This window comes from Plectropomus leopardus, chromosome 1 (genome assembly GCF_008729295.1).
Source record: "Plectropomus leopardus isolate mb chromosome 1, YSFRI_Pleo_2.0, whole genome shotgun sequence".
Lineage (NCBI taxonomy): Eukaryota > Metazoa > Chordata > Actinopteri > Perciformes > Serranidae > Plectropomus > Plectropomus leopardus.
In genome coordinates this window covers 14,134,488-14,153,572 of record NC_056463.1, presented here as the reverse complement: position 1 = coordinate 14,153,572, position 19,085 = coordinate 14,134,488, and the positions used below count along the sequence as shown (strand labels likewise).

General features: G+C 38.7%; 1 protein-coding gene across 1 annotated transcript; it reads left to right on the top strand.

Annotated features, from left to right (window-relative positions):
• Positions 1-356: 356 nt before the first annotated feature.
• Positions 357-10,054, top strand: atic (5-aminoimidazole-4-carboxamide ribonucleotide formyltransferase/IMP cyclohydrolase). The gene is made up of 14 exons (XM_042486080.1): positions 357-510; positions 716-842; positions 970-1,113; positions 2,985-3,073; positions 3,686-3,837; positions 5,775-5,931; positions 6,610-6,735; positions 7,280-7,473; positions 7,575-7,664; positions 7,742-7,867; positions 7,993-8,085; positions 8,901-9,083; positions 9,345-9,500; positions 9,674-10,054. The coding sequence occupies exons 1-14, from the start codon at positions 492-494 to the stop codon at positions 9,791-9,793; spliced, it is 1,776 nt and encodes a 591-aa protein (XP_042342014.1). The 5' UTR covers positions 357-491; the 3' UTR covers positions 9,794-10,054.
• The last annotated feature ends 9,031 nt before the right edge of the window (positions 10,055-19,085 follow it).

Below are 19,085 nucleotides of genomic sequence, written 5' to 3'. Positions count from 1 at the left end.
AGTGCTAAAAAAAATATGAGAATGAAATGTGCACTATTATGTTAAATTATAATTGATTATGGTAAGAACTACACAGAAGATATCAATTTGATTTCTAGCCACAATTCAAATAATAATAATAATAATAATAATAATAATAATAATAATAATAATAATAATAATAATAATAATAATAATAATAATAATAATAATAATAATTTTGAATGCTACTTCAAATTTATAGCTATATTCCAATTTCGAGTGAAAATGCGCATTTTCTGCGCCGTGTGGCTCTTTTGGGTGCGTTTGTGTGTCAGGGGCGGGGCGACCTGAGCAGGGCGGGTCTTTCTAGTTTTGAAGCACATGATGAAGTCGTGAAAGGCTTGCACATTTTGACTCAACCTGCTCAGTCTCGCTCTGCAGAGTTTACACTTTCATTTGAGTGAAACCAGAGCTGAAACCATCGTTACACACACACACACCCTGCAGAGTATCACACTGTGACTGTAATCATGGCCTCCTCACAGCTTGGTAAGAGTTTTTTTGTTTTTTTATTCAGATTTGAATTAATTCGCTGTCGTCATTAAGTTTGGTGCGACATGCAGGATGCTAGCTCTCTGGCTAACATTAGCCGGCGTGGTCAGCTTTGCCTCGCTAAAACGCATCTTTATTTCTCTTTAGTGTCTGTAAAAAACGAGTGAAGATGTTTGTTAAGTGTCTTTATGTGTCCTCGCAGCACTTTTGAGTGTGTCAGACAAAGCTGGGCTGGTGGAGTTTGCCAAAAAGCTGGTGGATGTTGGACTGTCTCTGGTCGCCTCAGGTGGCACAGCTAAAGCCCTGCGTGATGCTGGGCTGGCTGTCAGGTGGGTGCAAAAATAGTCGTAAAAATAAAGCTGAAATCTAGTTTTTCTGTCCCTCACAAACTCACCATATCTAGCAGCTAGCTGTTGATGGCGGATCTAACCTGTGCGTGCCTCTGGTGTGTGTCAGGGATGTGTCTGAGCTGACTGGACATCCAGAGATGCTGGGGGGCAGAGTGAAGACCCTGCACCCCGCTGTGCATGGAGGCATCCTGGCCAGGAAAACCCCCACTGACACTGCAGACATGGAGAAGCTGGGCTACAGCCTGGTCAGGTGAGAACAAATCTAAAACATTTAAACACATAAATCCTCAGAGTGGGAATCCACAGAAACCCCGCAATATGATATTAAAGAGTAGTAGTTAGTAGTTGATGAGACCGATAACTGATATTTGGAACCGATATGCATCTACAATAAAAAATGAAATTAATTTGGAATTTAAAAAACTCCAGCACAAAACTTTGTTTAAATTTCTTTAGCAAATGCTTAATCCAAACTGAAACTGTCAACATCATGTACAGCAAATTCCCAGCAACTTTTTTATAAAGTCATGTGCAAATTTAAATAAAACGTGAATAAATGAAAATAGCTTCCTGAGGTTTTACAAAGTGAAGCTTCTTCCCATGCTTTTTAATTAATTTTATCGGCAATTATTATAATAAAACGCAGATACAGATGATCAGCAAAATGCCAAATATCGGCCCAAATAATCTGACGACCCCTACTTGGGTCACGATAAAACATTATTTTGATTTTAATTTTTTCTAGCTGAATAAAAGAGAATTCCTGCACACTGTCCTGTTACATGTAATAAACTTTACTCAACAAACAATGTCTGGCTAAAGGTCTGATGATCGCAGTGTTGTTTGCTTATTTAACTTAATTGCAAGTAACAGATCAGTGTGAAGGAATTCACTTTTCTTCACCCATGGACAATTTCCTCCAACACACCAAGTTTTTGAATTTGTACACGAGTTTCCACTTCTAAGAGTTTAATTGATTCTCTATAAGCAGAATATTGCAATAGCGTTTATTGCAATTTATTACCATTTTTCAACTTTAAATTAAGGAAAAGCTTTTTCAGCGTCCCTTTTTATCCAATAATATTACGTTTTCAGTCTGTTTTTCTTGCTTCAGTCATTTCATTTGCAGCAACATGTATCTAGTGGACTGAAAAAAACAATTTTATTATTCTAGTGGGTACCAAAAGTTTAATCTGTGTTTGAAACATTAAACGTTTCTGTAATGAAATATTGATAGAATTGCACCATACAATATATTGTAATACTAAACTGTATCAATTTTTTCCCACCACCCCTAATTAATTCACATTTTAAAATAGTCTGAGGTTTATAGTAACATAATGGAAATTCACTTAAAAAAAACAATGAAAAAGCTGAATTTTAAGTAATAACTACAAAGCAGTTGAATCAAAGAGCACGTGCGACCTGAGGCAGATAATAAGCTAATAAAGTTAAGAGTGTAGACTTGTATTTGTCCCGTTGAGAAGCATGTGTCTTTAATTTAGCAGCTGGTTAATTGGAAAAGTGCTGTTCCTGCTAAAAGCTCGTCCTGTGACTCTTATTTGCATAGGACAAGAACGTGATTAGATTAGAGATTTCACAGTTCTGTCCTCAGAGAGTTTAACTGCACGCTTGATTAAAAATCTGATAGACACACAGAAATATCTATTTCTTTGTCTTTCCACATTAGTATGGAGTGTTTTTTAGCTTTGTGTGCATGCGATAAAGAGTTATTGTCATTGTTATGTTATTTGCTATTCTTTTTTTTTTTTTTCTATTTCATCATTATTATTTTTTTTTTATTTCTTTATCTTTATATACAATTTAAGTAAATTAGGTATTTCAGATTATTTGTAATCTAGTATTGTTATTGTCATTGTTCATTTTTTATTACTATTATTTTTTGTCTTTGGAAATGTGAGGGGATGAATATTTGTACATAAATGTGCATTTTTTTTGTTAAAACTTCAATAAAATGACTGTTAAAAGTACAGTCAGCATGTATGTATATACATATGCATATATTTCGGTTATGTATTTATTGTTATGGGCTTTTTCTTTCAGACAGACAACAATCTTTATGCAGACCGTGACATTAATTCTTTGTTTGCTCTATTTCAGAGTGGTGGTGTGCAACCTTTACCCATTTGTGAAGACTGTCTCTAACCCGAATGTTACCGTGGAAGATGCCGTGGAGCAGATAGATATCGGTGAGTTGTGCGAATCAGACCAAAGACAAATGTGTTACATTTCATTGAAAATTCTATGCTGGGATGATCATGGTACACTTATTAATTTAGTCTGGGAATATCCCAAAGTACAGGCTTTATTTCGTGCTATCGATGAAAATATAAGGCAGATCATAGGCCAAGATATTTCTTACACACCTTTTCTGTATATTCTGTGAGATCCATCGCCACAAAGCAAACACCTCTAGCGGACATGACTCACACAGCAATTATGTTGGGTAGAAAGATAAATGTTAAAGAGAAGAAATGTGTTGATTTACCTCCAGCACAAGTGTGATTCTCGTAGCTGATAAGCTTGTGAGAAATTGATAGATAAAATATGAGATTGAACAGATTCCTCAGTCTCATTAAAAGCCCTTGAAACTTCTCACAATAAGGTAACCGTCCTTTTATTTTATGTTATACGTTTTTATTTACTATTAAATTATTTCCTCTGATTCCCCAATTGTCGATTGTTTAAGGTTGTGATGTGTGTTTAAAATCCAAATAAAGCTATTATGTTGAAAGAAAAATCTTGTGCTCATTAGCATGTACCTAAACAGTTTTTCTAACTTTTTCTTTCTTTCTTCCCAGGTGGTGTGACTCTGCTGAGAGCAGCGGCCAAGAACCATGCTCGGGTCACCATAGTGTGTGATCCTGCCGACTACTCGCTGGTTGCCGAGGAGATGGAGAGTTCAGGAGACAAAGATACAAACCTGGAAACACGCAGGACTCTGGCTCTAAAAGTAAAGTGACTTTTCTTCATTTCTTTTCAACTTTACAAGTGTTTAAATGGAATTTGTGCTACAAACTTTCTGGAGTGCGTTCATGCACAAGATTGACATATTTTCCTCTTCCCTAAAAGGAAACTTTTAAACCTGAACACTATTTACTCATGTTTTGTGTCTAACTGACTGGTCTGGACTGAGGTGTGGACAACATTTGTCCAGTGCTGGAGAAACAAGCTGCAATGTAATCCCTGTGGACAATTGTTACTGTCCATTAAAAGTGCTTTTATTTGCTACTGACAGGCTCAGACTGTGTCTGACAACATTTTGGAAATGACCCTGTAGAGAAATTAAATATTTTTTATCGCAAAAACTTTTAATGGACATAAATTGACAGTGTGCATTACATTTTATTCTGATTTGCCTCTGCGGTCAGCAGCAGACTCTTTCAATACTGGACCAGTTTTAAAAATCATTGTTTTTTTTACAGGAAATAGGGTTCCACGTTAAAAAATAAGGAATTTCTGAACACGTGAGGGTCTTTTAAAAGGGAAGCATATCGTCCTTTTCAGGCACAAACTTTGTACCTCCACATTTCACCACATTACATCTATATAAATGAATTCTATTGGTCAACCTCTACATCTATCAGTGGGTTTTACCATTTCTTAACCAATGAAATGTATATAAAAAAGCTTGTGACTAAACCTCCTTTCTCCATTCGATCCTTTTAAAAACACTGCGTTTTTTCTAATTCCTGAAAAATAGCAATTTTTGAGAGTTTGCGCCCGACAGCAGCGATATGTAGATGAGATTAACAGTGGGAAAGGCAGTGCTGATCGAATATAAATTAAGATTATGTTACAGCACTGCCCAATTCTCTCCGAAAATATTTTCAGACACATATTTTAACACCCTGGTTAGCTGTAATAGTGTTATTTCGTGAACAGAAAGCGGGCGTCGTTATCACCGTTCCTGCACGGTGATAACGGAGGCTGAAGAAACAGGGATCAAACTGAAAAACTAAGCAACGCTGATCAGATATAAACCAGGATTCGGTCTCTGCGTTGTCTGTTTCTCACCTCCAACATTAAAATCTGTTGTTGCACCTCCTCAAGTATAACAACAACACGTTTGACAAGGTTGGAGAAAAGGACGGGGACAGACTGTTTACTGACTGTCACAATCAGGACACTTTTTTTAAAAGAGGCAGTTTAAAGTTGGAAGGTGTAAATTGTGTGTAACTCTCAGACTTCAGGAGTCACATCTACCTTTAATCCCGCCCCGTCGCTGTTCAGACTTGTTCCGGTCTAATCTGAGTTGTAAGCAAAGACTCTGAGTCTTGGAATAAGAGGTGAATCTTGCCTTTGGCTTTTTAAAGTGTGGCTGAGTGAGAGTGAGCAGGTCTTAAAGTGATGATTGCATAATAGTAATCTGTTAGATTCTTACAAAACATAAGGAAAGGCCAGTTTAGACTATTCTTCTTTATAATAATCAACCGGTATCTTTTACAGCACTAATTAAAGTCCACTCATGTTGATGGTGTCACCGAGCTCAACAGTGTTGCTTCTGTCCTCTCTTTTTTCCTTTTTTTGTTTGTTTGCTCAGAGATGAGGGTCAGCGTGAGACAAAGTCCGGAGTGGGCGCTTTATCACAGGTGTTGGAATGTGTGTTTATGTTACAGAGTTCAGCATTTGAGGACGTTTAAACGTTCATCTTATGGTCAAACTGAGCTGATTAGACCTGTTTAAGGTCAGAAATTGGGTTGTTTTGCTAAATAAATTATGCGGATACAGTCTTTGTAAAATAGTAATTAACTTGTATTATGTTCGTCATCGTGGCGTGCTAAACTGTAAATTCTTTGAGGTTTATAATTTGTGTTTTGGTACACAATAGAATATGGTCTTATGTTATTTTTTGTCACCAGAGTGTGTTTGATGTTCTTTGCTGCTCAGGCCTTCACACACACAGCACAGTACGATGAGGCCATATCAGACTACTTTCGTGGGCAGTACAGCCGCGGTGTTTCCCAGCTGCCTCTGCGCTACGGCATGAACCCTCACCAAGCCCCTGCTCAGCTCTACACCCTGCGCCCAGCCCTCCCCCTCAAAGGTAGACCCCCGTCACATCACAGCTGTCCTAACTGAACTGAATGTGCCACTGTGTCGGCGCATTGTTTAGCGGTTTGTCTTTTAGGGTATAGTTTGACATTTTAGGAAATTGCTTACTGGCAGAGATGTGGTTGAGAAGATAAATTCCACTCTCACATCCATCGGTTAAATATGAAGCTGCAGCCTGTTAGCGTCGCATGAAGACTGGAACTGGTGGAAATGGCTGGTCTGGCTCTGTAACAAAATCAACCTACCAGCACATGACAATTTGACAAATGACAATTTACCATTTTACACCTGGCAACGTCTCGGAGCGGTGAAACAGTCCATTAGATTAACATCGGTAAGATGGTAAGTTGTCATTTCTACACTTTGAATTAAACAAACAATATATACCAAGAGAGTTAGTCAGCGTTAGACGTGCTGGTAAGTGGCTTTTGTTACCTTTACAAAGCCAACAGACAGATTTAAAAATATGAGAGTGATCTTCTCATTTAACTTTCTGCCAGAAACAGATTTAGTGTAGATGAAAAAAAAAACAGCGGGGATTTTAGCTGAAGTGACAGTTGATATCCCTGCCATCGTAAAATGACCATGTCAGAGAGCAGCAAAATACGAGGAGAGGGAGAAAACTACAGTATGTTTGTCCTTAAACATCATTCATTTTGCCCCCTCTCAGTGGTCAATGGTTCCCCCGGCTTCATCAACCTGTGTGATGCTCTGAACGCCTGGCAGCTGGTCAGAGAGTTAAAGAGCGCCCTCGGCATGTCTGCTGCTACGTCCTTCAAACATGTCAGCCCTGCTGGTGAGACCAAAAGACATACGCAGACAACACACTCTTAGCAGTACAAAGTAGAGCTGCAATGATAAGTCACTTGAAAGAAAATTTACTGTCATCTTTTTTTTATGATTTTTTTAAAAAATTAGTTTCAAGATATGCATAGATCATCACAGCAAAGACACATAAATTGATACATAGTCTTACAGACAAAAATGAAATATTAAACAAACTAACTATTTTAGTTCTTTCAGACATTTCAAGCAAAAATGTCAAATGTTTACTGGTTCCAGCCTCTTAAATGTAATAATTTGCTGAATTTTATGGTCTTTTATGATATTAAGATGAGTCATTGTTTTGTGCACTGTTGGTTGGACAAAAGAAGCTATTTAATGATGTTGGTTTGTGCTGTGGGGCATTGTAATAAACATTTTTCTGACATTTTGTTAACTACATTATTACTTGATTAGTTATGAAATTAGTCGTTAATAACATATATAACATATAACATATATATGGACTTGGACGTGCCTTGAAACTGATATCACTCTTTTTCGTGTTTCTTCTGAAGGAGCTGCAGTTGGAGTTCCTCTGACTGAGGAGGAAGCCAAAGTGTGCATGGTGCATGACATGCTGAAGGATCTCACCCCGCTGGCCACGGCCTACGCCAGGGCAAGAGGGGCGGACAGAATGTCTTCATTTGGAGACTTCATTGCTGTGTCAGATGTTTGTGACGTTCCAACCGCCAGGATTATATCAAGAGAGGTAAAACCACATGCAGAAGAAGAAATACAGTTAAAAAAAGAATGAGTGGTTTTATTTGCTGCAGCATAGTTTTAACCATGATTTAATGTGAATGCTCTCAGGTGTCAGATGGCATCATCGCTCCTGGTTATGACGAGGAGGCACTCAAGATCCTCTCCAAAAAGAAGAACGGCAACTACTGTGTGCTTCAGGTGAGAGATTTTATATCAGTCATTATTTTTGAGAGTTTAGTAACATTTTCTCATTAACAACGTGTGTGTTTGTTCAGATGGATCCAGACTATGAGCCTGATGAGGCCGAGGTGAGAGTGTTGTTTGGTCTCTACCTCAAACAAAAGAGGAATGGAGCGCTTATCAATAAGGAGTTCTTCAGCAATGTTGTTTCCAAGGGCTCGGTAAGGCATTGTAGTTTTTTTGCTTCCTTTTTCTGCTTTGTCGTTTTGAATCTCTCTCTCATAATGGATACAGTCCCACCGTAGCTACGAGTGTTCATACCTCTGATTGTTTCTGTGTCCACAAGCTGTCCGAGGAAGCTGTGCGTGACCTCACTGTGGCCACCATCGCTGTCAAGTACACTCAGTCCAACTCTGTGTGCTACGCTAAAAACGGACAGGTGAGAACAGGCAGATAAAAGGAGAGTGGGATCTGAATGAGCCGTAAGTTTTCCACCAATGAGGTTTCCCACTGTCATGGAAAACCTAAAAAAAAAGTCACAGAATTTCCCAATCATATTTTCTAGGCCTGGAAAAGTCAATGAAATGGTAAAAATCATTGAGAGTTTTGGAAAAATCATGGAAATATGTTTTTTGGCATAAATTAGATAACATTAATGTAACATAATGGTGAATTTTTTTTCTGTAGCTGACGAGGTAATGTAGGGTTAATATGCGTTGATATGGGACAGTGTTTTGGATGTTTATGCCTGTTTATTCTTTCCCTTTGTGTATGCCAACTAAGCATGGCAGATATTTTTAAAACCAATTTGGCAGTTTTTTTTAATAGAAAACTTTTAAAAATTGAGATTTTTTTTTCTTGTTTGGGGCAATTTTATTTTATTCTTTTTTTTTAGCCATTTTTTAAATTTAAACTTCTTTGCTGATTTTGTAGAAAAGTCTTATTTTTAAAACATAAAAAAAAACAAATTTTTGAAATGCATGCTGTCATGACACCATTCATCATAACCGTAAAAACAGAAATTGTTGGATTTTCACATTTCCAGTGGTCCTTGAACACATCATGTAGGATGCAGAACTTATGTTTGAATAGAGTTTGAATCTTTTATGTTTGAAAAAACAGCAGGTGTGAAAAGAAAAGAAAAGAAAAGAAAAGAAAAATATTTTGGATCCTTGAAAAGTCATGGAAAAGTTTTAATATTGTCTCCACGAAAATGTGTGGGAGCCCTGTCTGATGTGTCCTTTTGTCTTGCAGGTTGTTGGCATCGGAGCGGGTCAGCAGTCTCGTATCCACTGCACACGACTGGCAGGTGACAAAGCTGATAATTGGTGGCTGAGACATCACCCTTGTGTCCTGAACATGAAGTTTCGCAGTGGTGTGAAGCGAGCGGAGATGGCCAACGCAATCGACCAGTATGTCAGCGACACCATCGGAGAGGTAACAATGTTCAACCCAAAATTCAAAAAGACATGTTTTTTCTGTTACCGTAGTGGTGTTTTTAAAGAAAGTACTCCAGTACCTTAAGTCAAAAAAATAATTTGACTCAGTAATTTTTACTTGTAGTAATATTTGACCAGGAATACTTTGACTCAAGTAATAGAGTTGTGTATTTTGTCCACCACTGGCTTAGTTCAGTTTTTGAGATATTGAAAACAAATGAAAATTCCCGTATTGTGTGTATAATGTGTGTGTCGACAGGGTCCAGACTTGGCCGTTTGGAAGTCGATGTATGAGGAGGTGCCCGAGCGTCTGTCAGAGACTGAGAAGAAGAACTGGATCAGCTCCCTGCAGGCCGTGGCTGTCAGCTCAGACGCCTTCTTCCCCTTCAGGGACAACATAGATCGAGCCAAACAGGTAAATATAATATAACACATTTTACACAAAGTAAATGTAATGTTTATGTAATGTATGCTGTTTATTAAGAAATTGCATGGGAATGATCCTGCGGACGCTTGCTAAAGTCTATGTTTTGGAGACGAGCCTTCCAGCCATTGTTACAAATATTTCTCACCTCTGTGTGTCTGTAGAGTGGTGTCGAGTACATTGCAGCTCCAGCGGGCTCTGCTGCTGACGAGGTTGTGATTAATGCCTGTAATGAGCAAGGAATCACTCTGGTGCACACCAAAATGCGGCTCTTCCACCACTGAGCGCCTCTGCTTTTCTCCAAATGCTCTCTACACTTAACTCACAGTTTGCATCGTTGGAGTCAAAATCTTTTTCTAACATTAATGATACTCAAAACATTCCTACTCTCATCATGCTGAAGTGTAGAGGTCACTAATGCACAGTTTTGTAACACTTTAATTGCATTCCTTACTTGTGACTCTAACTTTAGAGAGAGATACATTAGCTGTTAAATGTTCAATCTAGTCAGTCATGTTTCACTGTGAAATAAACTGTTGATGACAGTTAATGAGTATTTTGTCTGTTTTTAGCCATCTAAGCATCAAGGCTCAAGGGATCTTAATTTCACTTTTCGGTTTGGACCCCAAAATTTGTTGCTAATCATTTTTACTCCATGTACTACATATCTCAATCTGTTAGGACCCTATAGCTCATTTAGTTTGTCTTCTTTGGGCATTTTTGCCTTTAGGAGTAGATAGTAAAGATGTTACTGACAAGAAACACGCTGTTTCACAGAGTTGTTACCTTGTACCGTAACAAATATAATATAGGGGAAATAACATGTAAACAAAGAGACTGAAGTCTAAAGTCCTCTGCAAGCACTTTTGTATATAATGCAAAACTGAAGCACATCTTTCAACCTTTAATTTACAAAAAAAATAAATATCACATTGCAATAAGGTCAGAGCCAATCCCAGCTGTCCTCGGGCAGAACATAATATAATGTACTACACAGAAATTATAGTATAATTTGGGATTGTCTGAAATACCATAAAAAAGTCATAGTAGAGTTTGTCCATCAAAATTGCAGAAAACAGTGAGGTTATAACATGTAGTCCAAAGTAAAATAAAAAGTACATAGTATGGTATGTCATGTAAAAATCATGCACATCATTGAAAAACAAGGTATAATATGATCCAAAATCACATAAAAATGTCATATTATAGCATGTCGTGCAAAATCTCATAAAAATGTCATACTATAGCATGTCATCCAGAATCTTATAAAAATGTCATACTTAGGTCAAAGTATATAATATAGTAAAGAATGACATGATTGCTGAAAACCATATAAAATAGCCAGTCTTGCATCATCCGTGGTCGCACATCTCTTTGGACTTTGTCTCAGGCCGTCCTCCATCCAGCGGCAAAACGTTCATTCTCACTGTGGTCGACCGCTTCAGTAAGATGGCCCACTGCGTGCTTCTGCCCAAGCTGCCAACTGGTCCTGCTCCATGCTATTCCACCTGCGTGGTCTCTCTGTAGACGGGGTGTCCGACCGGTTTCCCCAGTTCACCTCTGTCTTATGGAGAGAACTCTGGAGCCTCACTGGAGCCACTGCCAGTCTCTTCTCCACATTTCATCCCCAAACCAATGGGCAGACCGAAGGCAAGAACCAGGAGATGTATACAGCTCTTCGCTGCTTGGTCTCTCTGGATCCATCCTCCTGGTCACAGCAGCTCCTGTGGGCGGAGTACGTCCATAACTCACCTGCCTGTGGCTGTGTGGTGTTTTACTGCTTCAGCTCCATCGAGAGAGATCACCATTCTTCTGGCCATCAGATCCTCCTGCTGAGCAAAACATCTCTTCCATGTGAGTGCTGCGTAATATAACATGCCAAGACATGCCATATAATTGAATGCTGCAATAACAGGCAAAAATACAAAATATAGCATGTTGAAAAAAGGCCTGGAAATGCAATACTATAGTATGGCGAAAAAGTGTCAAAATATGACATGTCCCAAAAACAGCTGAAAAAACTCAAAAAAGCATGAAGCAACTTGCCAAGGTGCGCCAAATCTTAGAATGTAGCATTTCGCATGCCTGTTCTAAAAATGACCGAAAAGGCAAAAAATGTCAAAATGTGACCTGTCCTAAAAAACAGCTGAAAACACTTCAAAACAGCATAAAATAACGTGCCTAGACACACCATGGCACAGTATGTTGCAAAAACGGCCCAAAACGCCACGATAAAGCATGTTGAAAAAATGAACAAAAAGGCAAGGCTATAGTATGGCGAAAAATGTCGAAATTCACAAAAACAGCTGAAAACACCTCAAAACAGCATAAACAGCGTGCCAAGACACGTCATAGCATAGTATGTTGGAGTAACTGCCAAAGACACCATAATAATCATGTTTTTGGGAGATGTCATATTTTGACATTTTTGCCATACTATAGCCTTGCATTTTCTGCCATTTTTTCAACATCCCAAATTATGGTGTTGTTAGCTCTTTTTGCAAGTTTCTTTGCTATGGTGTGTCTTGGCAGGCTATTTTATATGGTTTAATTTGGTTTTGAGCTGTTTTTTTTGACATGTCATATTTTGACAATTTTGCCATACTATAGCTTTGCATTTTTGGTCATTTTTTTGATACGCCAAATTATAGTGTTTTTTGCTCTTATATATAAGAGCAAAAAACACCATGATTTGGCATGTATATATTTTTTTTTCTTTTAATTTTGTTCTTTCCTTTCTGTGATTTAAAAAATAGGGATTTTATTTCCATCACATTTTTTGTGATTTTTTTTCTTTTAAAATGTTTTGGGTATTTTTCAAAGATAACATGCTTTCCAAACCTGTGAACCCACCAAAATTTTTAAGCCAAAATTGTATCAGTTATAAAAGCCACAGACTGTAAAAACAAGAATTTGTCGCTGAATTTTTAAATTTCATTGTCCTTGAACATATCATATGGGATGAACACTTCATGCATTTTCTCGGAGTCACTCAAAGTCTGACTGAACAAGCATATTTGTTGTTTAGTTAAATATCTTAAAGTTTGTGTCTTGATTGCAAAAAAAAAAAGACAAATAAAGTTCTCTGCAGTGAAGGGCTTCCTTAACTGTTGTCGTTGATTCCAGCGCGGGAGTACCCCCTTTAACGGGCCCCACCCCTTTGTGACGTAACGCGGGAAACGGAAGTTTTCAAATCTCAAAGGCCAGCTGTGTTTGTCTGTTTGCTTCACTGCTGCTAATCGGTAAAAACGCCAAAAAAATAATAATTCCGAAGTCGATTTAAAATCAAATGGAGGCAAAATTAACGTCACCGACGTCAGCCCGGATCGTGTCTGGGGAACTTGAAGCGCGGTTGGGTGTGTTTTATGTAGCGGGTAAGCTAGCTAAAGTTAGCCGTGTGTTAGCAAAGATAAGGAAAAAGTTCAAGTCGGACGATTGAAGTGCGCTAAATAAGAGAGAAGAGGACATCGCCATGGACAGTTTTGGGAATATTTGGGAGTTGGGAGTTCAACCATTGGACATTGTGGACATTCACACGGGCTCCAGTGGACTTGGTGTCATTTTTGCTGGATTGGATTCAAGCTAACAGCCACCGGATGAAAACATCGTCGGTAAGTTGTTAAATATTAATTATTTGTCTTAGTAAAACTCCTCATAGATGTGGACTATCTGGTGTTTCAAAAATTGCCTTGTTTGTTGGTGCTTATGTTTCAAACCGCAGTGTCTGCTTTGTTATTGTGTTAACCCCTTAGGGACTGCTCAGTGCATGTTATGCGCTTTTCATTTTTTATTTTTTATAATGTTGGCTGTGTTCATGCATTTTGGTTACATTTAAGGATTGTGTATGTTTGTATAATCTTGGTATTTCCAGCTCGGTTCCAAACAATAAGTCTAAAATACACTGTGTAAGCAAAATGGTGAAATTCATACTCTTAAGTACAAAACAAAAAAGCAATTGAAACGAATGAATATTTGAAAATTGTAATGGAGGTAGGATTTTTTTTTTTCAGTTAACAGTTTAAAATACCTGTTATTGTCAAAATGACATCAGGTCACTGAAACAGGAAATATCTTTAGGACTTTTTGATATTTCTACAAGCTATCAAAAGTCAGAGAAAAACCTTTACCGTTTGTCTGAGGATTAGGGGGAAATTCTTATAATCTTAATGTATAAAATTAAGGCAAAAGTTAAAAGAAACTATTTCCGCAGCCTGTTGACCGTCACTTTGATATCAAACATTCTTCGCAATATGAACAAAATACTGGAAAAAATAAAGAAAGAAATTACAGTCTAATATGCGAATGCATGACCCGTCGATGTCGATGAAGCATGATGTGTCCTATGAACTGAGGCATCAATGAATCATCGAACAATTGACAGTTTGTGAAGTTTTTGGGCAGTTGATGACAAATTTTGTGATATTTTTCTAAAAGAAAATTGACTGAGAAAGAAAAGGCACAAACCTCATGTTAGAATTACAAGACGGACTTCTCTAAACACTTGGCCGTCAGTGGTTTAGATACTTGTTTACTGAAGTTCTAATTAAATTTTATTAACAGTAAAAGTTCAGGGTGTCAGTCGCTGTTCTCGGGTAGTTGTAGCACCTTACCGTCTCAACAAGTGAGCCCTCAGAGCCGGGGAGGCTGAGCGGGAGGTTTTCCAGAAGTCGATGACAATCTTCATGTCACTGTTATTTTTATTTTTTTTTTTGTATGACAGTTTATTTCCACTTTTTCAGTATTAACTTTTTGTACCATTTTGTCTGCGGGGTTGGGGGAGCTCCACAGGAATGAGGAAAAGTCCTCTCTGTGTGTGTCTCTCAGGTCAGGAGCGTATCGGCGTCGTTTCCCAGTACGAGCAGGAGGGGAAGGTCCAGTGTGTGATTGACGAGGTGTGCGCCATGGCCCACGCCCTCCACAATATGCATAGTGACCTGTGTCCCAAAAACTCCAGCATCTGCCCCGAGATGGACCTGACAGGAGGGAGGAAACTCCTCAATTACATCCGCAGCGTCAGCTTCAACGGTAGGTTGAAAGACGCTTCTCTACTTCTGCAGTATCTTTAAGGATTAGCTGAAGGGCCACAGGGCCCAGTCGGGCTTACCCCGAATAAGTAACATGCTGTCACCACCCAGTGGGTCCATGGCCCGCAGGGTTGTAATCAGGGCTGGGCAGCCATGCAGCATGAAGGGGAGGGTGCCCTGGGCGTGCTGATCCCTGGCATCGTCGATTCCTCCTGAGGGGCTATATCCCGTGCATCCCGGGGAGGATGTGAACATGGTCCATGTTCAGTACCTCCATTGTGGAAGCGGCTGCTAAAAGCTGTGGTCCGAAGGTCGCCGGTGCCTGCCTCGCATACCAAAACAAATACTTTGTTTTTTCAGGTACTGCGGGTAGACACCACAACATTTTTACATACTTCCGACATCTACTGCACGTCTGTCCATCCTGGAAAGGAGATCCCTCATCGTCCTCTGCCGCTCTTCCTGAGGTTTCTTCCTTTTTCTTCCCCTGTTAAAGGGGTTCTTTTTGGAAGTTTTCCGTAGGTGATGTGAGTGTCTGAGGGCAAAACATGTCGTATGCTGTAAAGCCCTCTGAGGAAAACCATGTTTTGTCTTAATGGGCTTTAAAAATAAATTTGACTTGATTGCCCAGTAGGGACCGCAAACGCTCTCTGTTTAGAGTGGTAGAGAGTGTTCGGCTACGGTCAAAAAGTTTAAATAATCTCCTTTCCACTTAACCTTCTTCTCCACCGAAAACATCATGAGGTCAAGGAAAGATATGAGGAGACTTCATCAGGACGTAGGAAAAGACGACCACACCTCATTGATGAGAGTCCGCTGTGATCAAACTACAATGTTCAGATGATGGACGACAAAAGCACATCCTCATGGTACTGGCTTTTATGCAGAAGGTTGTTTTTTTTCTCCGTCAGTGAAGCAAAGACCCTCTTAAAATTGCTAAAATGATTAGTGCTGCCCACCCCTATTAAAACTGAAGGAATGATTATGAGAGCCCGAGCACCAACCTGAGGGCGGATTTTTTTTTTTTTTAAATTAAAGAAATTAAATCTCTAAAATTAACTAGAAAAATAAAAGAAAAAATGGCAAAATCCTTGGGAAAAAATGCTGGAAAATGTTTTCTTTTAAAATAGACAAGAAAATGTAAAATAAATTTAAAAAATACAGCCATTCAAAGTTGTGTGCCCCTCTACTTAGCCAAATAGAAATCATAAGTTGTACATGCCCCCCCCCAATAATAATTAACAGTAATTGTATCAAAAGCAATACACTTAGAGTGGGAAACATAGAGAGAAATCCAGGTGTGATTGTTACTCTTCAAGAAATACAAGAAACGGTCTTTAAGCTAAAAGATAATCCAGTGTGGGGCGTTGGTGGCTGAGTGGATAAAGCAGCTGCCCCTTGAGTAAAGGCAGTGTCATTGTCGCAGCAGCCTCGGGTTCAGCTCCTCTTCAAATCCCTTTGCTGCATGTTGTCCCCACTCTCTCTCCCCCTTTCATGCTATTGGTCTGTCCTATCTAATGAAGGCTAAAATGCCAAAAAAAAAAAGATAATACAGTGTGCAGCATGGATAACATAACTGCAGAGCACTTACAATTTGCATGTAAAAATCTTTATCCTGTTATCTTTGTGTATCACAGGTTTTTTAGTCCATGGAATCCTGCCAGACTCTGTTATCTGTCATACCAGTGCCTGTTATCAAAGATAAATCTGCTAAACTGAACAGCTCAGACAACTACAGGCCCATAGCCCTGACCAGTATTTCATCCAAAGTGCTGGAGAGAGTCCTCTCGTCCAGGCCAGAGCAGGACACCTGCACTACCGATAATCAGTTTGGCTTTAAGCGTGAATATGGCGCCGATATGTGCGTTTTTGCTGTAAAGAAAATCCTTGACAAATATCACAGGCAAAATTCCTCAGTGTTTGTTTGTTTTATTGATGCATCGAAGGCCTTCGATCGTGTAAATCATGAAAAATTATTTAAGAACTGCAGAAATTGCGAAGAGCGCTTCCATGGTTCCTGGGTACGAATCCTGGTGTTTTGGTATGCACATCAGACAATGCAAATAAGATGGTGACATTCTGTATCTGCCCCGTTTCAAGTGAGTACAGGGTGGTATTTTATCTCCGTTTTTATTTAATATCTTGGTGGATGAATTGTGGGGCGGCATGGTGGCATCGTGGTTAGCACTGTTTGCTTTGCTGTCCTTCTGTGCAGAGTTTGCATGTTCTCCCTGTGTCTCCGTGGGTTCTCTCCGGGGTCAAAGAGCGTGAAAGGTTGTCTGTCTATATGTGTTGGCCCTGCGATAGTCTGGCAAACTGTCCGCCCGATGACACCCCCCCGTGACCCTTGCGAGGACAAGCAGTTAGAGACAATACTGACTGAATGAATGGATGAATTGTCAATGCAGTCAAGCAGATGTGACTCTGGGTTTATGGTAGGTAGCTCTAATCAATCACCTTATGCATGCAGACAATTTGGTCATTTTGTCTCCGTATAGTGCTGGACTTAAACAGTTATCCAGCATGGCAAAGATTTTTGACATCAAATATAATGCAAATAAGAGTAATATCATGATTATCAGAAGCAAGGAAGACAGAAAATTGGTATTCCCTGACTCCCTCCTGTCGGGTACACATTTTAAGGTGTGTGATGAGATAAAATACGTGGGCCATTACATCAGCAGTGATCGCTCAGATGATTGGGATATACTCAGACAGCGCTGTAAGTTATACGCACAAGGTAACATGTTGGCTCGTAAATTTAGTATGTGTACGCAGCCTGTGAAAATCTCTCTGTTTAAAGCTTTCTGTACGCCTCTGTATACGGCCCATCTGTGGCGTCACTACAAAAAAGACAGCTTGCAGAGACTGACTGTGGCCTGTAATGACAGTATGAGGCTGCTGCTGAAAGCTGCTCGGAGTTCTAGTGTGAGCCAAATATTCGCCAGTGTTGGTGTTCTTACTTGTTCTGCTGTAATAAGATGATTTATAGGTATATATGTAGAGTGGGAAAATCTGAAAATGGCATTATTTTGGCTCTATTTGAGGTTTAAGTGTGTCATTCAGAGCCACTGGTGCTGATGCTTGATTCACTGTGGTATGTATGTTTGTATGCATGTATGTATGTATGTATATATGTGTATGTACTGTATACTGTTTGAGCTGAGTCTTTAATAAAGTTTTGAATTGAAGAATTGAATTAATGGTGGTTTTGGCCCTTTTTGCAACTTTCTATGCTATGGCGTGTCTCAGTAAGCTATTCTAAGCAGTTCCCAGCTGCTTTTGGGACATGTCAAATTTTTGACATTTTTTGCCTTACTATAGTCTTGCATTTTTGGTCGTTTTTCAACATGCTCAATTCTGATGGTTTTGGCCCTCTTTGCAACTTTCTTCGCTATGGCATGTCTCGGAACGCTATTTAATGCAGCTTTTAACTATTTTCAGCTGTTTTTGGGACATGTCAAATTTTAACATTTTTTGCTTTTTTTGGTAATTTTTCCAACAAGTTTCCAACATGTTTTTGGCCCTTTTTTGTAACTTTCTATGCTATGGCGTGTGTTGGCAGGCTATTCTGAGCTGTTTCCAGCTGTTTTCGGGACATGTCAAATTTTGTTATTTTTTTCTTTATGTAAATTTTGTTATTTGTTCATTTTTTCGACATGCCATATTAAACTGATTTTTGTTGTTTTTGCATCATTCTATGCTATGGCATGTCTCGGCACTCTCTTTTATGTAGTTTTTAGTAGTTTTCAGCTGTTTTTAAGAAATGTCATTTACTGGCATTTTTGCTAGACTATAGCCTTGATTTTTTGGTCATTTTTTCAACATGCAAAATTATGCTATATTTGGCTTTTTTGCATCATTCTATGCTATGTCTTGACTCTGCACGCTCTTTTATGTAGTTTTTAGTAGTTTTCAGCCGTTTTTGGGAAATGTCATTTTTTGACATTTTTGCCATACTATAGCCTTGCTTTTTTTGGTCATTTTTTTCGACATGTCAAATGATGCTGTTTTTGGCTTTTTTTTGCATCATTCAATGCTATGGCTTGTCTTGGCATGCTATTTTATGTCATTTTTAGCAGTTTTCAGCTGTTTTTGGGAAATGTCATTTTTTCACATTTTTGCCATACTATAGCCTTGCTTTTTTGGTCATTTTTTCGAAATGCTAAATTATGCTGTTTTTGGCTTTTTTGCATCATTCTATACTATGGCCTGACTCGGCACGCTCTTTTTTGTAGTTTTTAGTAGTTTTCAGCTATTTTTGAGAAATGTAATTTTTTGACTTTTTTTTGCCAAATTATAGCCTTGCTTTTTTGGTCATTTTTTTCAATATGCGATATTAAGCTGTTTTTGGCCTTTTTTTGCATCAGTCAATGCTATGGCTTGTCTCGGCAGGCTCTTTAGTGTTGTTTTGAGCAGTTTTCAGCAATTTTTGGGATATGTCCTTTTTTGACATTTTTGCCATACTATAGCCTTGCTTTTTTTGGTCATTTTTTCGACATGTCAAATTATGCTGTTTTTGGCTTTTTTTTGCACCATTCTATGCTATGGC